We start from the raw sequence: 19,451 nt of genomic DNA on the forward strand, positions 1-19,451 counted from the left end.
TAATCTGAGAGGAAATCACCCAGATTTCTTAGGCTTAGGATCATTGCTTTAACATCACTAACACTGTCCACATTGCTGAGGTCAGTTGTAAAACATCATGATTTATTTGAGCTGGTTTCTTGGGCAATAAGGAGATCTACAGCATGTCTTTAGTTAAAACAGACAGAAATTGGACATGTTTCTATCTATTCTCAGAAACCATGAATCCCTTGTGGCTTGATATTGGCAGTGATGGTAACAGATTTGAAAGTGGTCTGCTTTTTTCTCTGGTACCAAAAGTAGCAGTTGGACACACAAGGATTACACAGACAACATACTACTGACCATGAACTTCCCAAGGAGTGAGAAGGACTTCCAGCTAGGCCAGCCAGTGGTTGGGTCCTGCCCTCCTGCAACAGCAGAAGCTGCTGATCTTTCTGAAGGGTCCTGGGGGTAAGTGAGCATGAGAAGAGTACATACGACTGGGGAAAAGACTGCTTCCTGGCTAAACTATGGTGGCAGGTAATTTTAGTTCTCTATTTCATTAATTCATACCCTATTCTTCCCTAACAATCACTTATTATATGATTGGCTGTGTCTCAGCCTTAAAGAGTGTCTGTAATCAAAGTGAAGGCACTGATTAAAAATGAGTGGTATTCTGTAAATTAGTGCAGAAATGTGAGAGAGGGTCCTGATGAAATGATGAGACTTCAACTCAGTTTTGTTTCTAAATATATAACCAGACTAGTGAGTGTGTCCCCAAATGCATCCAGTGGTTACTTCCTCAATTATTATGCATAATTGGAGTAAATATACTGAGAAATTGGTAGAATCTCCACATTGGTTTCCTGGCCTGTGGAGTGAGGTATATTGTGGTTAGAAAGGCCAGTAGAAGCTGTTATATGTGCTTCTACTTGGGAAAATAATGAGTCAAGGTCATTAATCATGTCCTTGGAAAAGTTACAGAGAGAGTGACACCACCAATAATCTGAAAGGTGCAAGGTAATGGTTTCAACTACATCTCTGTTTAACTTTCCTGTTTGGCCTGTGCAGAAGACAGACAGACCTTAGAGCATGACAGTTTTGTCTAATTATGTGGTGGATCAAATTGCTGCTGCTATACAATGTGAATTCCTTATTTATTTATTTATTTATTTATCTATCAGATAAGTTATCTCTTGGTACTGCATGCAGCAACTGATCTGGTAAGTGCTTTTCTCTCCATACCTGTCTATAAGGTCTACCAGAAACAATGTACCTTCAGATTGGTGTATTTTGCTTTAAATATTGAAATTAATTACCAGTGAAGCCCTCTCTTATGACTATTGCTCCCATTCCTACACTTCTTCTGTGACCATACATATTTTAAATTCTTCTGTAGTGGTTACTTTTGAGTTGTTTTTTATTATTTTTTAATCTTCATACTATTTGTTCTCATTTCATTTAATTGTATAAACTGTTTGCACAATGGTGTTCACTATATGACTTTAAGGCCTTTCAGTTTCTGTAGTGTTGGTAGTGATGTCTCCTTGCTCATGAGATGTTTGGAATCTTTGATGCTAACAGTGATGGCTGAGCTAGAGTGGGGATGCAATGATGAAAACACCAACTATGATTCCTAGGTGGTAGGCCTTCCTTCCTCTCCTGAAGCAAGATCAGTCACATGATTGGCAGTAGGCAAGGGCTGGGGGACATGTCTCAAAGAAAGGCTCTCCTCTTCTATAAATGATTTGAGGCAAAAAACAAGAGTCAGAATACTTTGTTGTGGACTCAAATAGACATTAATGGCTTATACAATATGATCCTAATTTTATTGTCATTTTCCACTTTCCATATTTTACTACAAATTTCTTTTTTTAATATGTTTTTATGTTGTATGCATATGTTACATGGATGTTTGGCTGTGCACCACATGCATATCTAGTGCCCATAAAGATCAGAGGAGGGTGTCAAATTACCTGGAACTGAAGTTACATATGTTTATGAGATGCCATGTGGGTGCTGAGCACTAAATTCAGGACCAATTAGTGCATTTAACTGCTGAGATATCTCTCAAGCCTCCTATAAGAACTGAAGAAATGTTATTTCCTGGTAATCCTAGAAATAAGTATGTTATATGACACCTAAAATATATATTGCTAAACTTTGAATGTTCATTCAGATTAAGTTTAAGGCACGCGTGCATGCGCACACACGCGCACATGCACACACACACACACACACACACACATACACATACACACACACACACACATACATACACACAAACACCAGAGTTATATTCCAAGTTGTCTTTCCATGTCTTTTTTTATTGATAGACAACAGAAGGATATCAAAATGATGTGTTTATGTATCATAGGGGACTTTATCTGTGCTTAAAGGCAAAACAACAACAAAAACTGTTACAAATAGACCATATAATCACAGAAATACTTTATTTTGAAACAAACACCACGTATAGTTCTTGAGACTTTATTGCAGGTCACTTGTTTCTATGTACTAATGAATAAATTTGATATGATGAAAAACCCATGCCAACACAGAGATTCTGAACACAGGGACCAAACGGTTAACAATTATTGTTCACCATTAGGGGACAAGAAAATATTACTCCTTTGTTCTACCACAATCCCCTGAAACATTATTTTAGATTTCCAAGAAATACCTGTGGCTCTTTGGCCACTATTTGCAGGTCTGAGCTTTGGATGATGCCAAGATCATGAAAATCAAGAGTGAGTCACTGAACACACCCATTCAACACATTACTGGTATTCACTTTTTAAACAGCCACATTTTAGGAAACTTCAGCATTGCTGCCTTGTGATGGTTGGATTTTCTTCATTATCATGAAGATGGACTCGCTGCTGTAGAGCTCCAATTTTTTTTATTCTTAAGAAACTAATTGTTTCTCATATGCAGGGTTACAAAGTGACTTTGATTCCATGTTGGATGCATTATTTGAGTTACGAGACAGGAAAATTACATTCTAGAATAAAGAAAATATGTGATTTCAGATTACAAATGAATATATATATCCACAAATGTATATATGTGTATACATTAGGAAGGTAGATACATAGACACATGTAGATACATGATAGAATTTCATTCAGTGTTGTACATAGAATTTATAGCTGTTCCAAGATGAGAATAACACCTCATTAAGTTATGCACATATTTAATGTATATCATCTAATCTTCATTCTACACTCTAGCTAAGGATCTAGTTAGAGTAAACCTCTTTGGTTCGGTTACTGAAGACATGCACTCTGAGAGCTGGCTGAGAAGGGTTATACTCAATTATTAAACATCGTTGCCTTAGTACCTTTGATGCAAGAAAAATTCAAGTGTACAATTGGTCTTTACCAAGTCAAGGATTTTAATAAGACTTGTCTCTGTAGGAGAAAGTATTCCTACTTAGAAGGGAGGCATCGGCCCCAGCAAACAACATAATCCCAGGAGACAAATTTAACTTCTTAGAGCCTCAGTTCCTTTGTTTGCAAAAGGGAAGGAAAGAACCAGGTGATGAGTTAGGGTCACCTGTGGTCATGTTCAGATAATCCACATCAGCTACACAATTACCTTCTACCCCTTCACCTACTGTCCTACCTTCCTGTCCAAACAACCTGTTCACATCATGGTAACTGATTATTCTATCTGCATTCATGGCATAGATCAGCACATCCCAGAGGAACACCAGACAAGATTTCTGGGAGGCCTGTAGCATACTCACCCGAGAGAAGTCAGAGTGATCCTGTTGCCACCACAACACGGTAGTGAGCACAGCCATACCAAGTTCCAACACACTGCAGATCAGCATCAACAAGAGTGCTCCCTAAATTCAGAAGAAGGGAGTCTGGAGTGACTGTGTGAGCTAAAGCCCACATGCCTTGGTGGGAAGTGACTGTAGAGATGAAACCATCTCCACTATCAGAGAGTGAAGAAAAGGACACCATGAAAAAGTGAAATGGATTCCCCAAACCTAGGCCTAAATCGATGCCTGGTCCCTGCATTCCTTGAGTAGAAGTGGGTGAAAAAGACAAACTAAGTCAACGAAGCTGTTTCATGCCACTGCTTCTCACTTGTCTTGGGCAGGGATCCCTGACTACCCTGTTCACATCAATGAGGGAGAAGAGAGGACTAGTGACTGCCAGGACAGTCAGCAGCTCCTGCTCTTGACTCTCTTAGTGGGAAGCTGGGCAAGTCTCTGCTTCTCTGGCTTCTGGCAGCTCACTTGTCATAGATGTGTATATTTCTTCCACGGAGACTTGTGAGGGCAAGTGAGGTTCTGACTGTGCCAGCTCTTTGTAAAAGTCATCACCAACAGAACCTTCCTCTTTGGGATATAATTCTTTGGCCTTTTTTGCGATGGTAAAATGCAGAAAAACAATCCAATTTCTATAGCTTGTAACATCACAAGTCAGCTAAAGAAGTGCCTAGGTTAAGAACACACAGTCCTTGACTTCTGTCTTTATGAAGGCTGCTTGATAGGAAGGAAGATGAATGTCATACTGTAAACTCTTCATTTGGGCACACACAGGCAGAGAGGAGATAGAGCATGTCTCCATTACCTAGACACTGTCTCAGCAAATACACTCAACCCACTCTCTGATTTACAGTGTGAAACTATCCCAACATGCTCTCATGATTTGTGGTCCATGCAGATTCCTCCTCAATGTTTCAGGTTTCTAAAGTCAGGCTTAGTTATTCCAGATGGTAATTTACTCCCATTGTTCTGTATCTAATTTGAATATACCCTCTCTTATTGTGGTTTCTTAATTAGGAAGACACACTGAGTCCAGCTCTGCAAGGAACTGAGAAAGTCTGAGGTTGACCAGACTTGACCATCTGGCCACTTTCCAGATGTGCTTTTTCTTACTTTTATTGTCCTAAGGGAATAAATATTCTGCAGTATCTTCACTGTTGTCTTTCCAGATTTTCTCTCTATGTATTGGAGGCCAAATGTATGTCCTTGGATGTTCTGATAGAAAGTTTATTATTACTATTAGTCATATTGCATTACTTCCTTCTAATAAAATGGAATGGGTCAAAGTTCTTGGTTTGAGCTCTTATAATTTATGCTTCTAAAGTTGAAACTTTTTTTCAGTTCTTAAGAAGCTCTAATAACAACCTTTATGGTTTCATCACCTACATTATTTGGCAATTTTCCCACAACTTCTCGCTATTACCATGTAAATCCTTATTCTAGACTTCAATTCCATGCTCTTCTTTACCTTTACTTTATTCAGCCCTGACTTTCCCCTAAGATCTCAAACCAGACAGAGTGAAAGATTTTCAAAGATAGGAAAAAGCTCACTATTTTGTAAAACCTAAAAACTTTTAATGCAGTCTTTAGAAATACTTACAGCCAAAACAGCCTTGGGGGTAGAGCAGTCATTGCTGACTTCGAAGGAACGATGGTAGTAATAATGTTGAGTTGGTTTAGGTGGCTGGTTCTGCTCACACTGCTCTGAGGCAGGATGCAAACCAGCCAGGCTGACAGAGAGGATAATGATGCCAATGAAAGCAAATAAAACACTCAGGATGTTCATAGTCAGGCTGCCATCCACCTGAAATGAGCAACAGGTTACACTTACACCTCTTTTCCAAGATGTTGCACCACAATTCTTCATATGTCTTCATTAGCAGCTGAGAGATTAATAATTTATTTCCCTATTCCCCCTAAGAGAATAATTGTGATCATTAGTAATTGTGATCACTAGAAAGAGGAGAGGCCCTGGTTTTCCATCCTTATGTTCCCTATGCTCCATTTCCTAGATAATATTTGCTCAGACCACTTTACCCAACCTCTACCACATGTATCTGGCCAAAAGAATGTCTAGGAACACACAAACCCAAAGCTTAAATGACAGTTGGGTGGGCAAACAGGATTTCAATGAAGAGAAAGTATATATTCCCCCTGAAAATCTTCACCCATGACTTTTAATGGGACTCCATAATGAAAAACTGGAAAATTCTCAAGACAGTGTGAGCAAAGGAAGTGGTGCAGACACCAGCTGTGTTTCCTGTCCCTCCACATTCTCAGTGCTGTAGTTTGGATTTCTTGTGGTCTGAGACCCACGTATTAAAGACCTGGTCCCCAGGTAAATGTTACTGTGACATGTTCGAATCTCTAGGAAGTGCTGGGCCTCACTTCCTGATCAGAGTTTGGTCATCAGAGAATAGCCTGCAAAGGGAGTATAACAGAAACGATTCCTTCATCTTAATCTCTCTTTTCTTCCTTGCTGCCATGTGGCACACAGCTTTGCTCTCTTAGCACGAGACACTCACTGCCTATCTCCAAGCTCAGAACAAATGGATCTACCAAAAGCATGCACTATTGAACCTCCAAATGATGAGCCCAAACAAAGCATTCCTCTTTTGGATTTGAGTTATCTCAAGAGTTGAACTTGGACACACCTAATACCAGCTAATATACTCAGAATAACATACTCTGATCACACACCACACTTGAATGCATTAACCACACAGAAAAGGCAGGCAGGTAAAGCAGTTCATTCCTGAATACTACCTCAGAAGCTCATATGACCAATGGTGAGTGTGGGGACTTTGTTCTCAGTGTCAGGTAGGCTTTGGAAGTCTGGAAAGGCTTATGATTGGCTATAACCAGGGCCATGTGGGGGTGGATGTAGATAGAAATCTAGACATGTGACGAAGGATATTGTCATTTGTGGAGACAGTGTGAGACAGAAAGAAACAGATTTGGAATTAGATGTTGGTAAATTGAGGCCACAGTGCCAGAGTTCCACGGTCTTTCATTGTTCTTGAGTACTCAGTGCCAATGTTCACTTTGGATCTCATCTCTACAACGTTCATAGCGTCAGCAAAATAAACTTTTCTCAATAGTGGCTTCCTTTCTTCCTCAACTTACAGAAAATGAAAGTTGAGCTAAGACCTCTCTGAAAGCTATGGTTACAGGTAAGTATTTCCAGGGTGTACCCAGATATCTTGCACTGGAGTGTGATTTAATTTCAGGATACTTATATTTTAGACTGATTGTATAAATCACTCATGATTTGGTGCTTTTGAGTGCTACTTTCCACAAATAGTGACTAAAGTCAAACTCTTGGACTCCTCTAACAATTGTTGATATCAGGATGCTGATCATATGTATGTTCTTAGAACAAACTAGGTTTATTCTAGCTGACATTCTTCTTTAGTTTCCATACATAGGATGAAAAGAACATTCTCCAGCATAGGTTAAATGTCTTTCATGAGCCTTATTCTACCTAGAGACTACCTATATCCTCCATTGCTTTTAGATGTGGTATTTTACCACAGCAACAGAGAAGTAAGTAGTACTCTGTGTATTTGAGAGACTGGTTTAGTCAGATCTTAACAACTAAATCCCCAAGATGTTGCATTACATGGCACTTTCTTCCATGATTTCCTGAATCAACTCCTTGAGGAATGTGAGTTGACTGATGACTAAGTGAATCTTTACATATCTCAAAAACTTCTTCCTATAGTCTGTCTTTCTTCCCTCAATGACTTCAGTTTTCCCCTGGATAAAGTTAAAAGTCAGTAAAGCTGAATTATTAGCCAAAACACATAACTACTAAGACTTTCTGAATTCAAATATTCTGTTCAAAAATGCATGCTCAATCCCAGCAAAAGTATTACCTTTATGGAGATATAAATGAGAGATGATTCTCACGTGAACATTTTGTCTGGGACTTTTCATGGATTTTAAGTGGTGAGATTATATAGTATACCCACAACAACTACAACTCTTTAAAAACAAGGACATTAGCTTCATTACTAAAGAGTAAAATTTGAAAGCTTTTATGTTAGACTTTTCATTGCTATGACAAAATGCCTCATATAAACAACTTAAGCACCAAAATATATTTCGCTCACAGTTTCAGAGTCTCAGCCCATCATTGTGGGGTTGGTGTGGCAGAACAGAACAGCTCACAGCATGGTAGTCATGGCTGCCATGGTGGTCATGGAAGCAGAATGAGAGGATATCTATGCTAAGCACATTTCAACTTCCCCTGTTTATTCCATCTGGGTATTTATGCTAAGGAATGTCAGTATCACATTTTGGAAATAGAACAGCCTGGGAGGTATGCTTTATAAATCTCCTAGGTGCTCCTCAATCAGGTCAAGTTGATGATCAAGGTTAATTATCAGAGCCTGCTGTCTACACAATGGGATCATAAGAAAGCAGGAGTTTTACATGAGATTCCTTGGTACTGATCTCCGGCATAAGGTACTCTATAATTTTGGTCACCATGACAGGAAGAATATGCTCTATACAGGGATATGGAGAACCCAGAATTAGCTCATGTAAAGAACAAGTAATTATTATTTTTTTATTTTTATTTTTTTTAATTTTATAATTTAATTTAATTTTACATATCGGCCACAGATTTCCAGTTTGAAATATCAACATGGAAAGCCTGGCCATAAAGGGTCTGGGTTTCATCACCATCAGTGCGGGGTGTGACTCTTGTACTCACCAAAGACTTTGTTGACTTTGTCTTCGTGATAACTGACAGAATTCCAGAGATAATAAACTGCTCAGACAAGAGAAAAGTATTATCACATCAATTTCTATGTACAAAGTGACTATAGTATTACTCTCTATGTTTTATGACAAACTTCCATGGGAAATCCTCAAAGAACAAATGACCAATGATAAACTTGGGTTCCCAGAGGGGTATCTTTGTCCATGTACTATTCAGAAAACACAAGAATAGGTAGATTAGAGCAGAAATCTATCCCATTAAAATTGATTAAAAAAAATCTTTAAGAGGTAATAAAAACATATTTTGTTAATTTGAAAGGAAAATTTCAGAATCAGATGCTTTTTAGATCTTGAGGCATTGGTCTATGGGGAGAGAGAATGGAAAATAGCAATGGGATTTTTGTCCCCTCTTTCATTAAAAGAGCTATGCCACTCTGTATAAACTATGCAAACTTCTCTCAGTAAATCTCATTTGAACATGTTGCAGTATCTTTTTAACATGCAGTTTTCAATGTGCTACTATTTTAGCGAGGAGTTTTGCAGCTACCATTCTTTAGAATGTTGGCCCACTATCCATTTCCCGTCATGCTCTTGGCTGGCATTACACCATTATCCTAGTGTCAAGGCAAGGCTGGTGTCCTAAAATGACTTTGGGAGAGTACATCTTCCTTTCAGATCTTTGTGATAGTTTGAGATCAACTTGCACTAGTTTTGTTGTTGTTGTTTTGTTTTGAATAAGGGAAGATATTAACAAGCACAGAAGAAAAGAAATAGAACTTTCAGTGGCTGGTCCTAGAGACTATGGGAAATGAGAACAAAAGGAAGCATAAGGTTGGATGATGAGAAACCCTTAACATGATTAGAAAATCAAGAAATAGTTACTCTCATCCAATAAATTAAAGGAAATCAAGTAGCAAACAATCTTTAGAAATGTTTAAAAAAAAAAGCTAGAAATTTTATGATTTCTATTCTCCAAAGTAAAGTAGCTTATCCACACAAATGAATGCTGAGTCTTTATCTCTGTGATGCTAGGGTCTGTGCGTTCTACGCATGTGTTCAACTGCTGAGCTACATCCACAGCCTCACATGCAGAGTCTTTCAATATGACTCTTTTATTTATCAAAAAATAAATAAAACTAACAGTTACCAAGTGCCTCTTTTAATGCAAAGGATGCTAGTGATATGTAAAGAGCACAATATGGAGAGGAAGAAAAAATAAAGTAACAGCCCTGACCTAGGAATCACCACATCAGCCCCATGATCCAGGTTAAGTCAACAGTGGAATGATGTAAATAGTGTGCACCCTTCATAGAACCAGACAGTATGGCATATCACTGCTGTCACCTGAACAGTCACCATTCTGTGCTCACTTAAAGAGTAAGAAGATATCAGACAAATTAAAACTTAGAAATACTTCACAAAATCCTGACCAGTACAACTCAGAAACTGTCAAAGTCACCAAGGATAGGGAAAGCCTGAGAAGATCCAAATGAGGAAGTCTAGTGGAGACTCTGGAACAACTAGTGGAATGCAGTGTCTTTGAATGGAACCTGGGACAGAGGACATTCATGAAAAACTGGTAGAATCAGACATTGTATTGGCCTGAGATGACTAAACCAAAAATCATTGGCACAACAGAAGGAAAGGTGGAGCTGTGGATGCATCAAAGAAAAAAGGTAGGAAAGGAGAGAAAAATTTTCTGAGCTGCAGTAAGCAGATGGGAAGCCACAGGGACAGGAAACCTCACTTGTGCCTGAGACTCATCCTAATCAATCTAGAGGAGAGCTGTCCTCCGAGACAAGGATTTTCGTGTTCTCCTGACCCCAGATATGGAGCAGTCTCTGAAGAATTTCTAGTGTATCACCTCAAGATCCTCCAGCAGAGCCAGATTCTAAAAATGATTTTTCCTACAGGGTTGTCCAATGGTTGTCACTGCACTATACAGAAAGCTCTAGACCATGTGGATTCCACTCTATGGACTTTTCCCTAAACCTACTCAGCCGCTCTACTCATCATAGCTCAACAGAGTGAGAAGAAAAGGTGGTATTATCAGAAATGCTTATTTGAAGTAGATGAATAAAATATTCAGAATTTTATTCTAATAAATAATTTTTATTCTAATAACGCCCTAATACACCAGGACTTTCTGTGGGTGATATACAGAAAAACAAAATCTACCATTGTCCTCTTTCTCAAAGTAGACAGAAATTGAGATAGGTGACCTCTCCTTCCTCTGTTCTCCCCAGCTGGCTCCCCATAAAACTCTACTTACAAACAAGGCTCCTACAAATGGATAGCCAGATTTTAACAGGACAGAAAACACTGGGGTAAAGTGTGGGACTGTGGGAACAGATGCCAAAATGATGCCGAGACTCAACACCATCACACCACACATGATCTGGATCGCCTGTTGAAGGAAGAGAGATGGGAGATTAAAGCCAGCAATGACAAGCAGAACCTCTCCACTACTCCCATGGAGCTCATGTGTTGTCACCTTCTACAACATCACTGTTAGCACTGTAAAAGCTCTGGGGTGAGAGAGAGGAAAGTTCATTCTGGAGGAGATGTGGTTCTGCCACAGCCTCAGGCCACCTTCAGGTATTTTTGTCCACACCCCCCTGGCATGCTCAAGACCCTTTCTGGCATCTGCTGGCTGGGGCTGAGCTTTGAGTCCCCAGTTAGTCAGTCTCCTGCTCCCTCTAGTGGGAAGAAGAGTGATGTGAAAGTCCTTCCACCCTGAGCACTTCCTGGTGGAAACCTCTTCCTCATCACCCAGAGCCCATAGAACACATCATACAGCCAGCCTATGTGTCCAGCTCCATAGAGGCTTCCGTTCAGGTGTCCATTCTGGGGCTCCCTAGCCTCTGTACTAAAAGGGCAAGTTTGTCTTCCTCACATCCTCCTTCCCCTCACAGACTCACAGCCTTATAAGTTTGGATAAGCAATTTTTAAAGGTTTGTCACATGTACTTTAAAGGAATCCAGATGATGGTATGCCCAAGGCAAGGCCATCGGTTCCATTAAGTTCTGAAACTGGGTGATACAGAGTCCATGAAGATAGTGTTAGGACAGACAACACTGAAAAACAGCACAAAATATATGTTCTTTCTCATATCTTCCCTTTACCCAAAAACGTCCCTTTAGTTAGTTGGGACGAGCACAGAGGGGCAAACGAATGGTGTTGTTGTACCATCTCTTCTCTCTAAAGAGGAGAAAGGTATTCTACACTCAGTGAGCACTGATAATGTATCTACAAATTATTTTTATAAATAAAATACTAACAAGTACTCTCCAAAAATGAAAACAAGAAATTATTTAAATAACAAAATCTCAGTGACTCATTTTTGCAATAAGGGGAAATACTTGTCAATTTTCAGAAAGTCTTAGAGATATAAGCAGCTTACCAAAGGCTTTCTTCTAGTCTACAGACCACTCTGTGATCACTTTGTCAAAACCAAAGGCTTTCCATACCCCAAATCTATTTCTAGTCTTAAGACACAGTGTCTCCTCTCTCTGCCCTCCACCCACCCTAGAGCGTTCTGAGTTGGATTTACCGCAATCACTTTGACCTCTGCATTTAGATGTTTCTTCAGGCTGTTTTGTCTCTGCTCGGCAGGCTGGGGCTTGTCTGTTTGGGGAAAGGTGACTCCATTTGGTGAAATCACTGTGACAGTCTCATTGGTCACAATTTGTGGCATCATGATGGAGCTTCCACGGCTGGAAGAGAAAATGCACTGAGCTCTTTAAAAGAACTGTGATCATTGTAGGAGTTTTATTGTTTTACTTTGCTTGTTTGGTTGGTTGATTGGTTTTGTTTTATGTTTGGTTGTTTGCTTTTATTTGCCTATTAGTTTGAGAGAGAGAGAGAGAGAGAGAGAGAGAGAGAGAGAGAGAGAGAGAGAGAGAGAGAGAGAGAGAATGAAGTTTAATGGGAAGGGAGGACCAGAATATATTGCATGAATTTTCAATAAAAAATTAAATACTTTACTCTGAATCCAAAAAAATCCAACCAACCAACAAAACAAAAAAAACAAAAAAAAAAACAAAAAAACCCCAACAAACCATGCTCCCAGGTTCTGCTGCCACTTCCCAGACTGCGCATCTCTCTGGATTCTCGGACCTGTCCTCTGTCAGAAGAAGCTCGTGGTACAGAGAAATGAAAAAACCACTATACCTTGGGTTCCTGAGGTCTTTCCTCATATTATTAGACATGGCCCACTGATTTTTTTTTTCAGATAATAAACACATCTTAGGAAGGGACAACATGAATCCCCAGAGGTTCCTGTGTTCATACCTAAGTGTTCACACAAAATTTGCAAAGTGTAGCTCCAGCTCTTTCCTCAATTCTACCTAGTTCAAGTGTATTTTCTTTATTCAATGACTTTCACCTTCAGGTTACTCTGCTCATCATGAGGTATTAAAATTCAACCTTCAATATTTTCTAATTCATGCTAAATAGCACTCAAAATACTTAATCGCATTTGTGTATTTTGTGAGTCTAACAGAACCGCTTTTAGAATTAGCACTTCATATTTTCGTAGAAGTGATCTTGCAGTATTTTCAATCCTCAAAACAATCCTTTCTCTCAATGAACAAAATCATAATCAGTAAGAAAATCCAGAGTCAAAGTTTTGATGTGCATGTGGAAGTAATTCATGTTTGTATGGTGACATAAAATCAATGTTAAACAAATATTTAAAGTTCTTATTATTAATCAGTTGCCTACACACAGTTGGGTGCTGGACGCCAGCTGTCTGTGACTCTGTTTCCTCTCCCCTTTTTGTCATCTGTCAATGGCATCCTGTTTCTGATTCTCTTTAGTGTGAAGAAGCAGCTGGATGCAGTGGTGTGGGGTCCTGAAGTCATAATAACCTGAGGTTCAAGGTTAGAACCATGTCCTTGTTAACTGGAAGGACCAAGTTGCCTGTGGAATTGGTTTCTAAGCTCAGCTTGGTGTTGTGGGATATTTTGATCACACTTTGACCCACCCAAGCCTGCCCAATAAAGTTATACCTTGAATCAGGGGGCAGAGCCAGTGACTAGCTGACTGGAATTGGCCATAGAGAAGCCAGGAATTTGGATAGTGAAGATGTACAGGGAGGAAAGAGTAGCAAATGGAGTTTGAGTTTCCTCTCAGTACTGGGACGAGAAAAAAAGACGTGTCTCTTATGGTGTTTCTGACCAAAAAGCAAGGTCAGCCAGTTGCTACTCAGCCTCTCTGAGCTAGCAGGTTTTCAGGCCAGCCTTTGATTTCTGTGTCTTGTTGATAAATACAATGATAGAGACTTAAATCAAACCTACATACTGCGGCTGCAGCAGAGCCAGGGCCATGGGACCAGAAGCCCTGCGAGGCCATGACCTGAGTGGCCAGCAGGGCGATGACTGAGGGACTGTACGGTGTCAGATGGTAATTAAAGTATCTGTAGATTCATGTGTAGCCACTAAGCTGACAGAAAAACATCAGCTTGGCTCTCTTTTCTCTGTGCCATTCTCAGCCCTTAGGCTGCCCAGTTAGTGAATGGCCTCAGAGCCTTTGCAGGTACAGGAGTTCTGCTCCCATTAATCACATGGTCTTAGGTCAGTGACCAGCAAGATCATGAGGCTTGAAACAGCAGGGACAGAGGTAAGTCAGATGCCCTGTTCCTTGGCCCATTTAGTTCTGAAGTGCCCCGGGGTCTCCATATCTTTCATAAGCATCAACAGTTTCCCCTAATGAGGACTCAGAAAGAGAGTTTTGCATAGGAGAATGCCTCTTCAGGGTTGCCTACCTGAGCCTTTGTGCCTCTCTGTCTGCCCCCGCAGGGCTCTCAGGATTCCCAAGAGATTTTAGTGCTGGGTTCTCTCAGTCTGATCCTTAGTTCTTACTCGTGAAGTTCTGACTCTCTCCAGTCCTTCCTCTTTCAGTGTTAACTACCGCACAGGATGTGATGCTTACAGACTGTGGCCATGCGAATGTAGCTGCACTTCCTATTTCTGAAATTCCCCAGAACTTCAGAAAAATCACCAATCTAAACAGCGCTGAAAGCATGTGGGGTGGTGAGCTCCAACCCCACCAGCTCCAGGTAATGCCCAAGTCCACGTTTTTGAACTTTAGTTGTCTAAGAGTTAAAGAGAAAAACAACAAGCTGGGGAAACCCATGAGATGAGAGAAAGTGTCTTTGAAAGGCCTGTCTTGCTTCTAAGTAGTATTTAATGAACTGTAGTGATTACTAATGATATTGCCAGTCATAGTAGTATTGAAGAATAAAACATTTCACAATATACAATAAAGTATAATGTTAATAGTAATCATGAGTTTAGGCTTTAAAAGAATATTTAATAACATATAATCAATGGTAAAAATTGAACATATTACAATCCTTTTGGTACTTTTTTACCTATATATATTTACTAATTCCTCAGCCTCTGGAAAAGCTACAAGCAGCCTTGCAGTACTCATTGATTGCTACCCACTTTAGAGCTCTTCTAAATTTCATCTTCTAACTTACCTCTCGACCACTGGACTTCTCTGACTGTGGAGGTGCCCAGGGAATAACTGGACACTATTAGGAAAGTAACATAGCAGGACAGGAGCAAGTGGGAAACTTTCAACACACCATGAATGACTTCAACAATCCCACACTCAGGATGCTGTCATGAAGACAGATGTCCTTGTGGCTTTCAGGCACAGTTCAGAAGCTGGCTTTGACAATAATTAATTGTGCAGGAGAACCAGAGCCAGATGCAGCAACTTTACAGCCACACTCTGGAAACTTCCAGAAAGAACGCAGGGATCCAGCATGAGCTGTCACTGTCACATCAGAGGGTTGTGGGTCCTGAAGTACCTGTACGAACTCTTCTGAATAAGTCCTGCTTCAATTCTAGAGAAGATTGGGAGACTGGATTCTCTAAGAAATCTGTAGAAAGGGGCTTTCTGACCTGGTGTTTGTTCTCCTTTCCCAGGATGCCTGTGGCAACTGTCCTTTATCCATCATGCCCTGTGCCCTCTTCACTGTCCCAGGACCCAGTGAATTAGTGAGATACAGCTACTCTTTGGAGCTTTGACAAAGTAGAAGTGTGGCCTCTGGGGGGCAACAACACCCACTTTTGTTTGCAGTAGAATTTGCTAATAAACTAGTTAAATTTGTCTACTCAAGATTCCTCTCCAGTCTATTTTTCATCTCTATGCTCTCACAATTTCAAGTGTACTTAAGGACATTTTCCCCACCCATCCATTTCCATCATCAATCTACTCTTCTCCCCATCCTAGGGCTTCTGTGCTTTATTTGGAGAGGGGACTTCTACACTCTGAGCAAAGAGCTGCTCTCTCCAGTCTCAGCTTAGTTCCATCCTGCCCTTATACCCTCGGGTTCCAGTACCTGTACCTGGAGATAAGTGACTCATTGTCAATAACACGTTCTATTTAGTCATCTAGGCTCCACTATTCACAATCTCCTATTCTCTGTAAGCACCTTAGCAAATGTTCTGCTCCTCTGCCCATCACCCGCAATGGGAAATGCCTCTTCACATTCTGCCTTCATTTAGGATTGCTGTTTTCTCTTCTCTTTTCCCAAGCCAACATGTACCGTCTCTGATGATTAATCATTTTCTCTTTGCTTAACTCTTGTCCACCATAGGCTACCTGCTGTCTGATGTTTTGTAATATGCTTTTCTAGTTGTTATGCTTTCTGGATTTGATCCTTATTTTCCCTTTCTAAGTATAGGCATGTGGAGTTTAACTTGCCTTAATTCTATCTCAAAATAATTTTCTTAGCATCTTGATCTTCTTCATTTAATAATCATATCTCATAACCATCTCAGAATAAAAATCTAAAACTAAGCTTCTATATTTAGTTTTTCTCTGCTACTCTTCACTATTCAGATTTCTATATTCTTGCTTCCCTCCCCGCAATGTTATCAATATTCAGTTTTATTAAAGACTGAAACACTCAATATATCAATCAAACTGTTGTCTCTTTAACTATCTTTTAAGGTGTTAACAGCTTGAACCAATTTCCTTTTTGGTCTTTTGATGTAGGATCCTGTGTAGCCCAGGTTGGCTTCTAACTCTCTATGTTATGGAGGCTGGCCTTGTGCTGGCATCTAGGTACACATGCCCAGATCTTCCAAATGTGGAATAGATGTTTATCTACATGTGTTATACATGATCATTTCTTGTCATTTCCATTGACTGCCTTTAAATTCATATTCATCAATTTGTTCATCATCAGTTTATTATTCATTCATCACACGTGTCTTACTAAACCACAGATATACTCATAGGTTCTCTGATTTTACCTATCCATTTCACTAGACTGAGTGACTTAATACCTACTACTCACCAATTGGTAATCACCACTGAACAATAACTGTGTCAGAGAATGTACTGAGAATCAACAAGATCCATCTTTTTTTTTTATAAAACTTTATGTCTTTGAAAAACCATTATCAGTGATGACGCAAAATATTTCCACATAGAATGTTAGAAAATTGTGTCACTTATCCATAGGGAACTGTTTAGGAGGCCCCCAGGGAGTGGGACCAGAACCTGTCCATGGTGCATGAGCTGGCTTTTTGGAATCTAGGGCCTATGGAGAGACACTTTGCTCAGCCTTGGTGCAGGGAGGAGGGTACTGGACCTGCCTCAACTGAATCTACCAGGCTGGGCTGACTCTCCAGGACCTTGCCTTGGAGGAGGTTGGAATGGGGGGATGTTTTGTGGGGGAGAAGGCTGGGGGGTGGGAAGAGGGAGGACAGGGGAATCCGTGGCTGATATGTAAAATTAAATTAATTGTAAAATAAAAATATATATAAAAAAACAAAAAAAGAAAGTTAGAAAATTATCTATCTATCTATCTATAGATATGGAGAGAAAGAGAGAGACAGAGAGAGAGAGGTAGATTTGGTGGATGTACATAATGCCCAACTATAGCTGTTGGAGATTTAAAAAAGAACCATGAGCCAAATATTGCCTGATTAAGTTTGTTAAATTCCCAGCCTGCTTCCTCCTTGTTTTCATGATTATAGACATACAATAAAAGCTAACTTATTCCTCGAAGACTTTCCAGAAGGAATGTGTGTGAGACTGTGACACAAAACAAGAAACTGGGAGTAGATTCTGGAACTACTCCCAAACATTTTTGAGATGCATCTTCTCTGGCGCATGTGTGTAATTTCCTGGTTAAACCAGTTCACTGTTTGTCCTTTAGAACTCAGCATCACTTTCTGTCCTGTTCACTGTAGAGCTGCAATCACCCCTGTGGGGGGAGACAGTAGGGTTCCCTAAGACAGGTTCCAATAAGATACGGAAGCTGTGCTATCTTCTGTCATCTTTCTGTGTCAGACGAGACAGAAAACAGTCTTGTAGATCACCTCACTAGAGGCCAAGCATCTTGTCCTTTCAGGAGAGAAGCTCAGAATTGTGTTTTCTCCCAAGTACACTTCCGGAGTAAGAGTAGAGACAGAATAAGAACATTGAATAAATTCTTTACAGTTTAGTAAATGAAACCTTGTAGTTAGAGGAAAAATGTTTTCCTTTCTTCTACTTACATTTTCTGTTATTCTTTTCTATTCTCTTGGTAAGGAAAGAACTGAAAAAAAAACTTCCCAAGTGCTTCAAATGGAGAAGAAAAAGATGCATTGTTTCGCAATAGTATTGGTCTTGTTCATTATGTCTCGTGGCTAAAGTGCGATTGGGAAATAGGAAAGATGCAGTTGTGAATGCAGCCTGGCCATCTGCTCCAGCGTCGACCAGATTCAGAGAACAAAGGCCGAGAGTGTAACATAAGCACTTTCATGATCTGACTGAGACGTCTCATCCTTAGCTGAGAACTCAGTTCCCATAATGAGAACAAGGAAGTAACATGAAGAACCAAGAAAGAACCACATGAAAGTCAACAGAATTGGGCAAAGTTGGGATTCATCCTGAGTGTGACAGATTACTTACTGGAAGCACATCTGTGGCTTTGTCTGACTCTCTAGCATTTGAATAACCCCAGTAAGGAAAGTGTCTCATTTTTCTTCCTTGAAACAGCTTTAGATTAATCATTTTCTTAATGGTACTGGTCTTAAATCAATTGCTTTACATTTTTGTCCAACATATTATTTTTATAGATAAATTTATTTCATTTTACATGTTGTTTTGTGTGATGTATATATGTGCACCTCTTGTGTGCCTGGTGCCTGCAGAAGTCAGAAGAGGGTTGTGAACCACCATGTGGTGCTGGGAACTGGAACCAGGTCCCCTGCAAGAACAACAAGGACTCTTATCTGCTGAGCCATGTCTCTAGTCCCATTTGTTATGTTTTTAGGGTTTTATTTCTGAGAACTCTCTTGATACACTATATTAAAAAGTTAATTTAACGTTATAAATAAAGAAAGAGCAGCATGTTTGTGGTTTTGGTAAGTTTTTGCCTTTTGGGACACATCAGTACCTGAGGTTTGTATCCTGGCTGCTTGGAGATATGCAAATAATTTAAACTATGCTATGTCAAACTAACACAGGCTATAGACTTATTCCATAATGAACTGTAAATATTGACACATATTTAGAATCAATTTGGCTAAGAATTTATTTACACTTATTTCTTTCAGGGAAATTTAGCCTGATAGCAGAGTTTTTGTACTTTGCTTCCAACCAGAAAGGTAACACCAACATTCAACAAACAGTAACTGAACTAAGAATGCCCTGGAAAATTTTAAGAATGTTAAGATCATTTAGTAAACTTCTAGGAGAACATAATATTCACATGTACCTAAACAATCTGTCTACTGGTAACTTCTCAGCAATGAATTTGCAAATAAATCTTTATCATGATGACAGCCAGTGGAGAACACTTTTCTTACATGGAATGTTTATCTCTCACAATTCTGGAGTCTGAGACTTCAAGATCAAGGCACTGACACAGTCTCATGTCCAATGAGAGCACACCTTTAATCTACAGAGCACACCTAAAAACTACTGCCTTCTGCTGTGTCTACATGGTAGAATTCTCTGGGAT

The 19,451-nt window shown here is 39.7% G+C and overlaps 1 protein-coding gene across 1 annotated transcript; it reads right to left on the reverse strand.

Moving 5' to 3' along the window:
• Positions 1–2,328: 2,328 nt before the first annotated feature.
• On the reverse strand, positions 2,329–14,361 carry LOC131897427 (membrane-spanning 4-domains subfamily A member 6B-like). Its single transcript, XM_059248346.1, has 7 exons — positions 14,241–14,361; positions 12,027–12,189; positions 10,746–10,880; positions 8,466–8,522; positions 5,346–5,549; positions 3,713–3,814; positions 2,329–2,965 (listed from the first exon to the last, which is right to left on the reverse strand). Exons 2-7 carry the CDS (start codon positions 12,171–12,173, stop codon positions 2,870–2,872), a joined length of 741 nt encoding a protein of 246 aa, XP_059104329.1. The 5' UTR covers positions 12,174–12,189; positions 14,241–14,361; the 3' UTR covers positions 2,329–2,869.
• Positions 14,362–19,451: the final 5,090 nt, after the last annotated feature.

This window comes from Peromyscus eremicus, chromosome 1 (genome assembly GCF_949786415.1).
Source record: "Peromyscus eremicus chromosome 1, PerEre_H2_v1, whole genome shotgun sequence".
In the NCBI taxonomy this organism is placed as follows: domain Eukaryota; kingdom Metazoa; phylum Chordata; class Mammalia; order Rodentia; family Cricetidae; genus Peromyscus; species Peromyscus eremicus.

What these genes read in the sequence shown, in the direction of transcription:
- LOC131897427 (XM_059248346.1), bottom strand. Translation starts at nt 12,173, where the DNA reads ATGATGCCACAAATTGTGACCAATGAGACTGTCACAGTGATTTCACCA. An exon ending in CATTTGTAGGAGCCTTGTTT is followed by an intron (nt 8,523 to 10,745) that starts GTAAGTAGAGTT and finishes TTGTCTGAGCAG; the next exon opens with TTTATTATCTCTGGAATTCT. An exon ending in ATCACTCTGACTTCTCTCGG is followed by an intron (nt 2,966 to 3,712) that starts GTGAGTATGCTA and finishes TCTTTATTCTAG; the next exon opens with AATGTAATTTTCCTGTCTCG.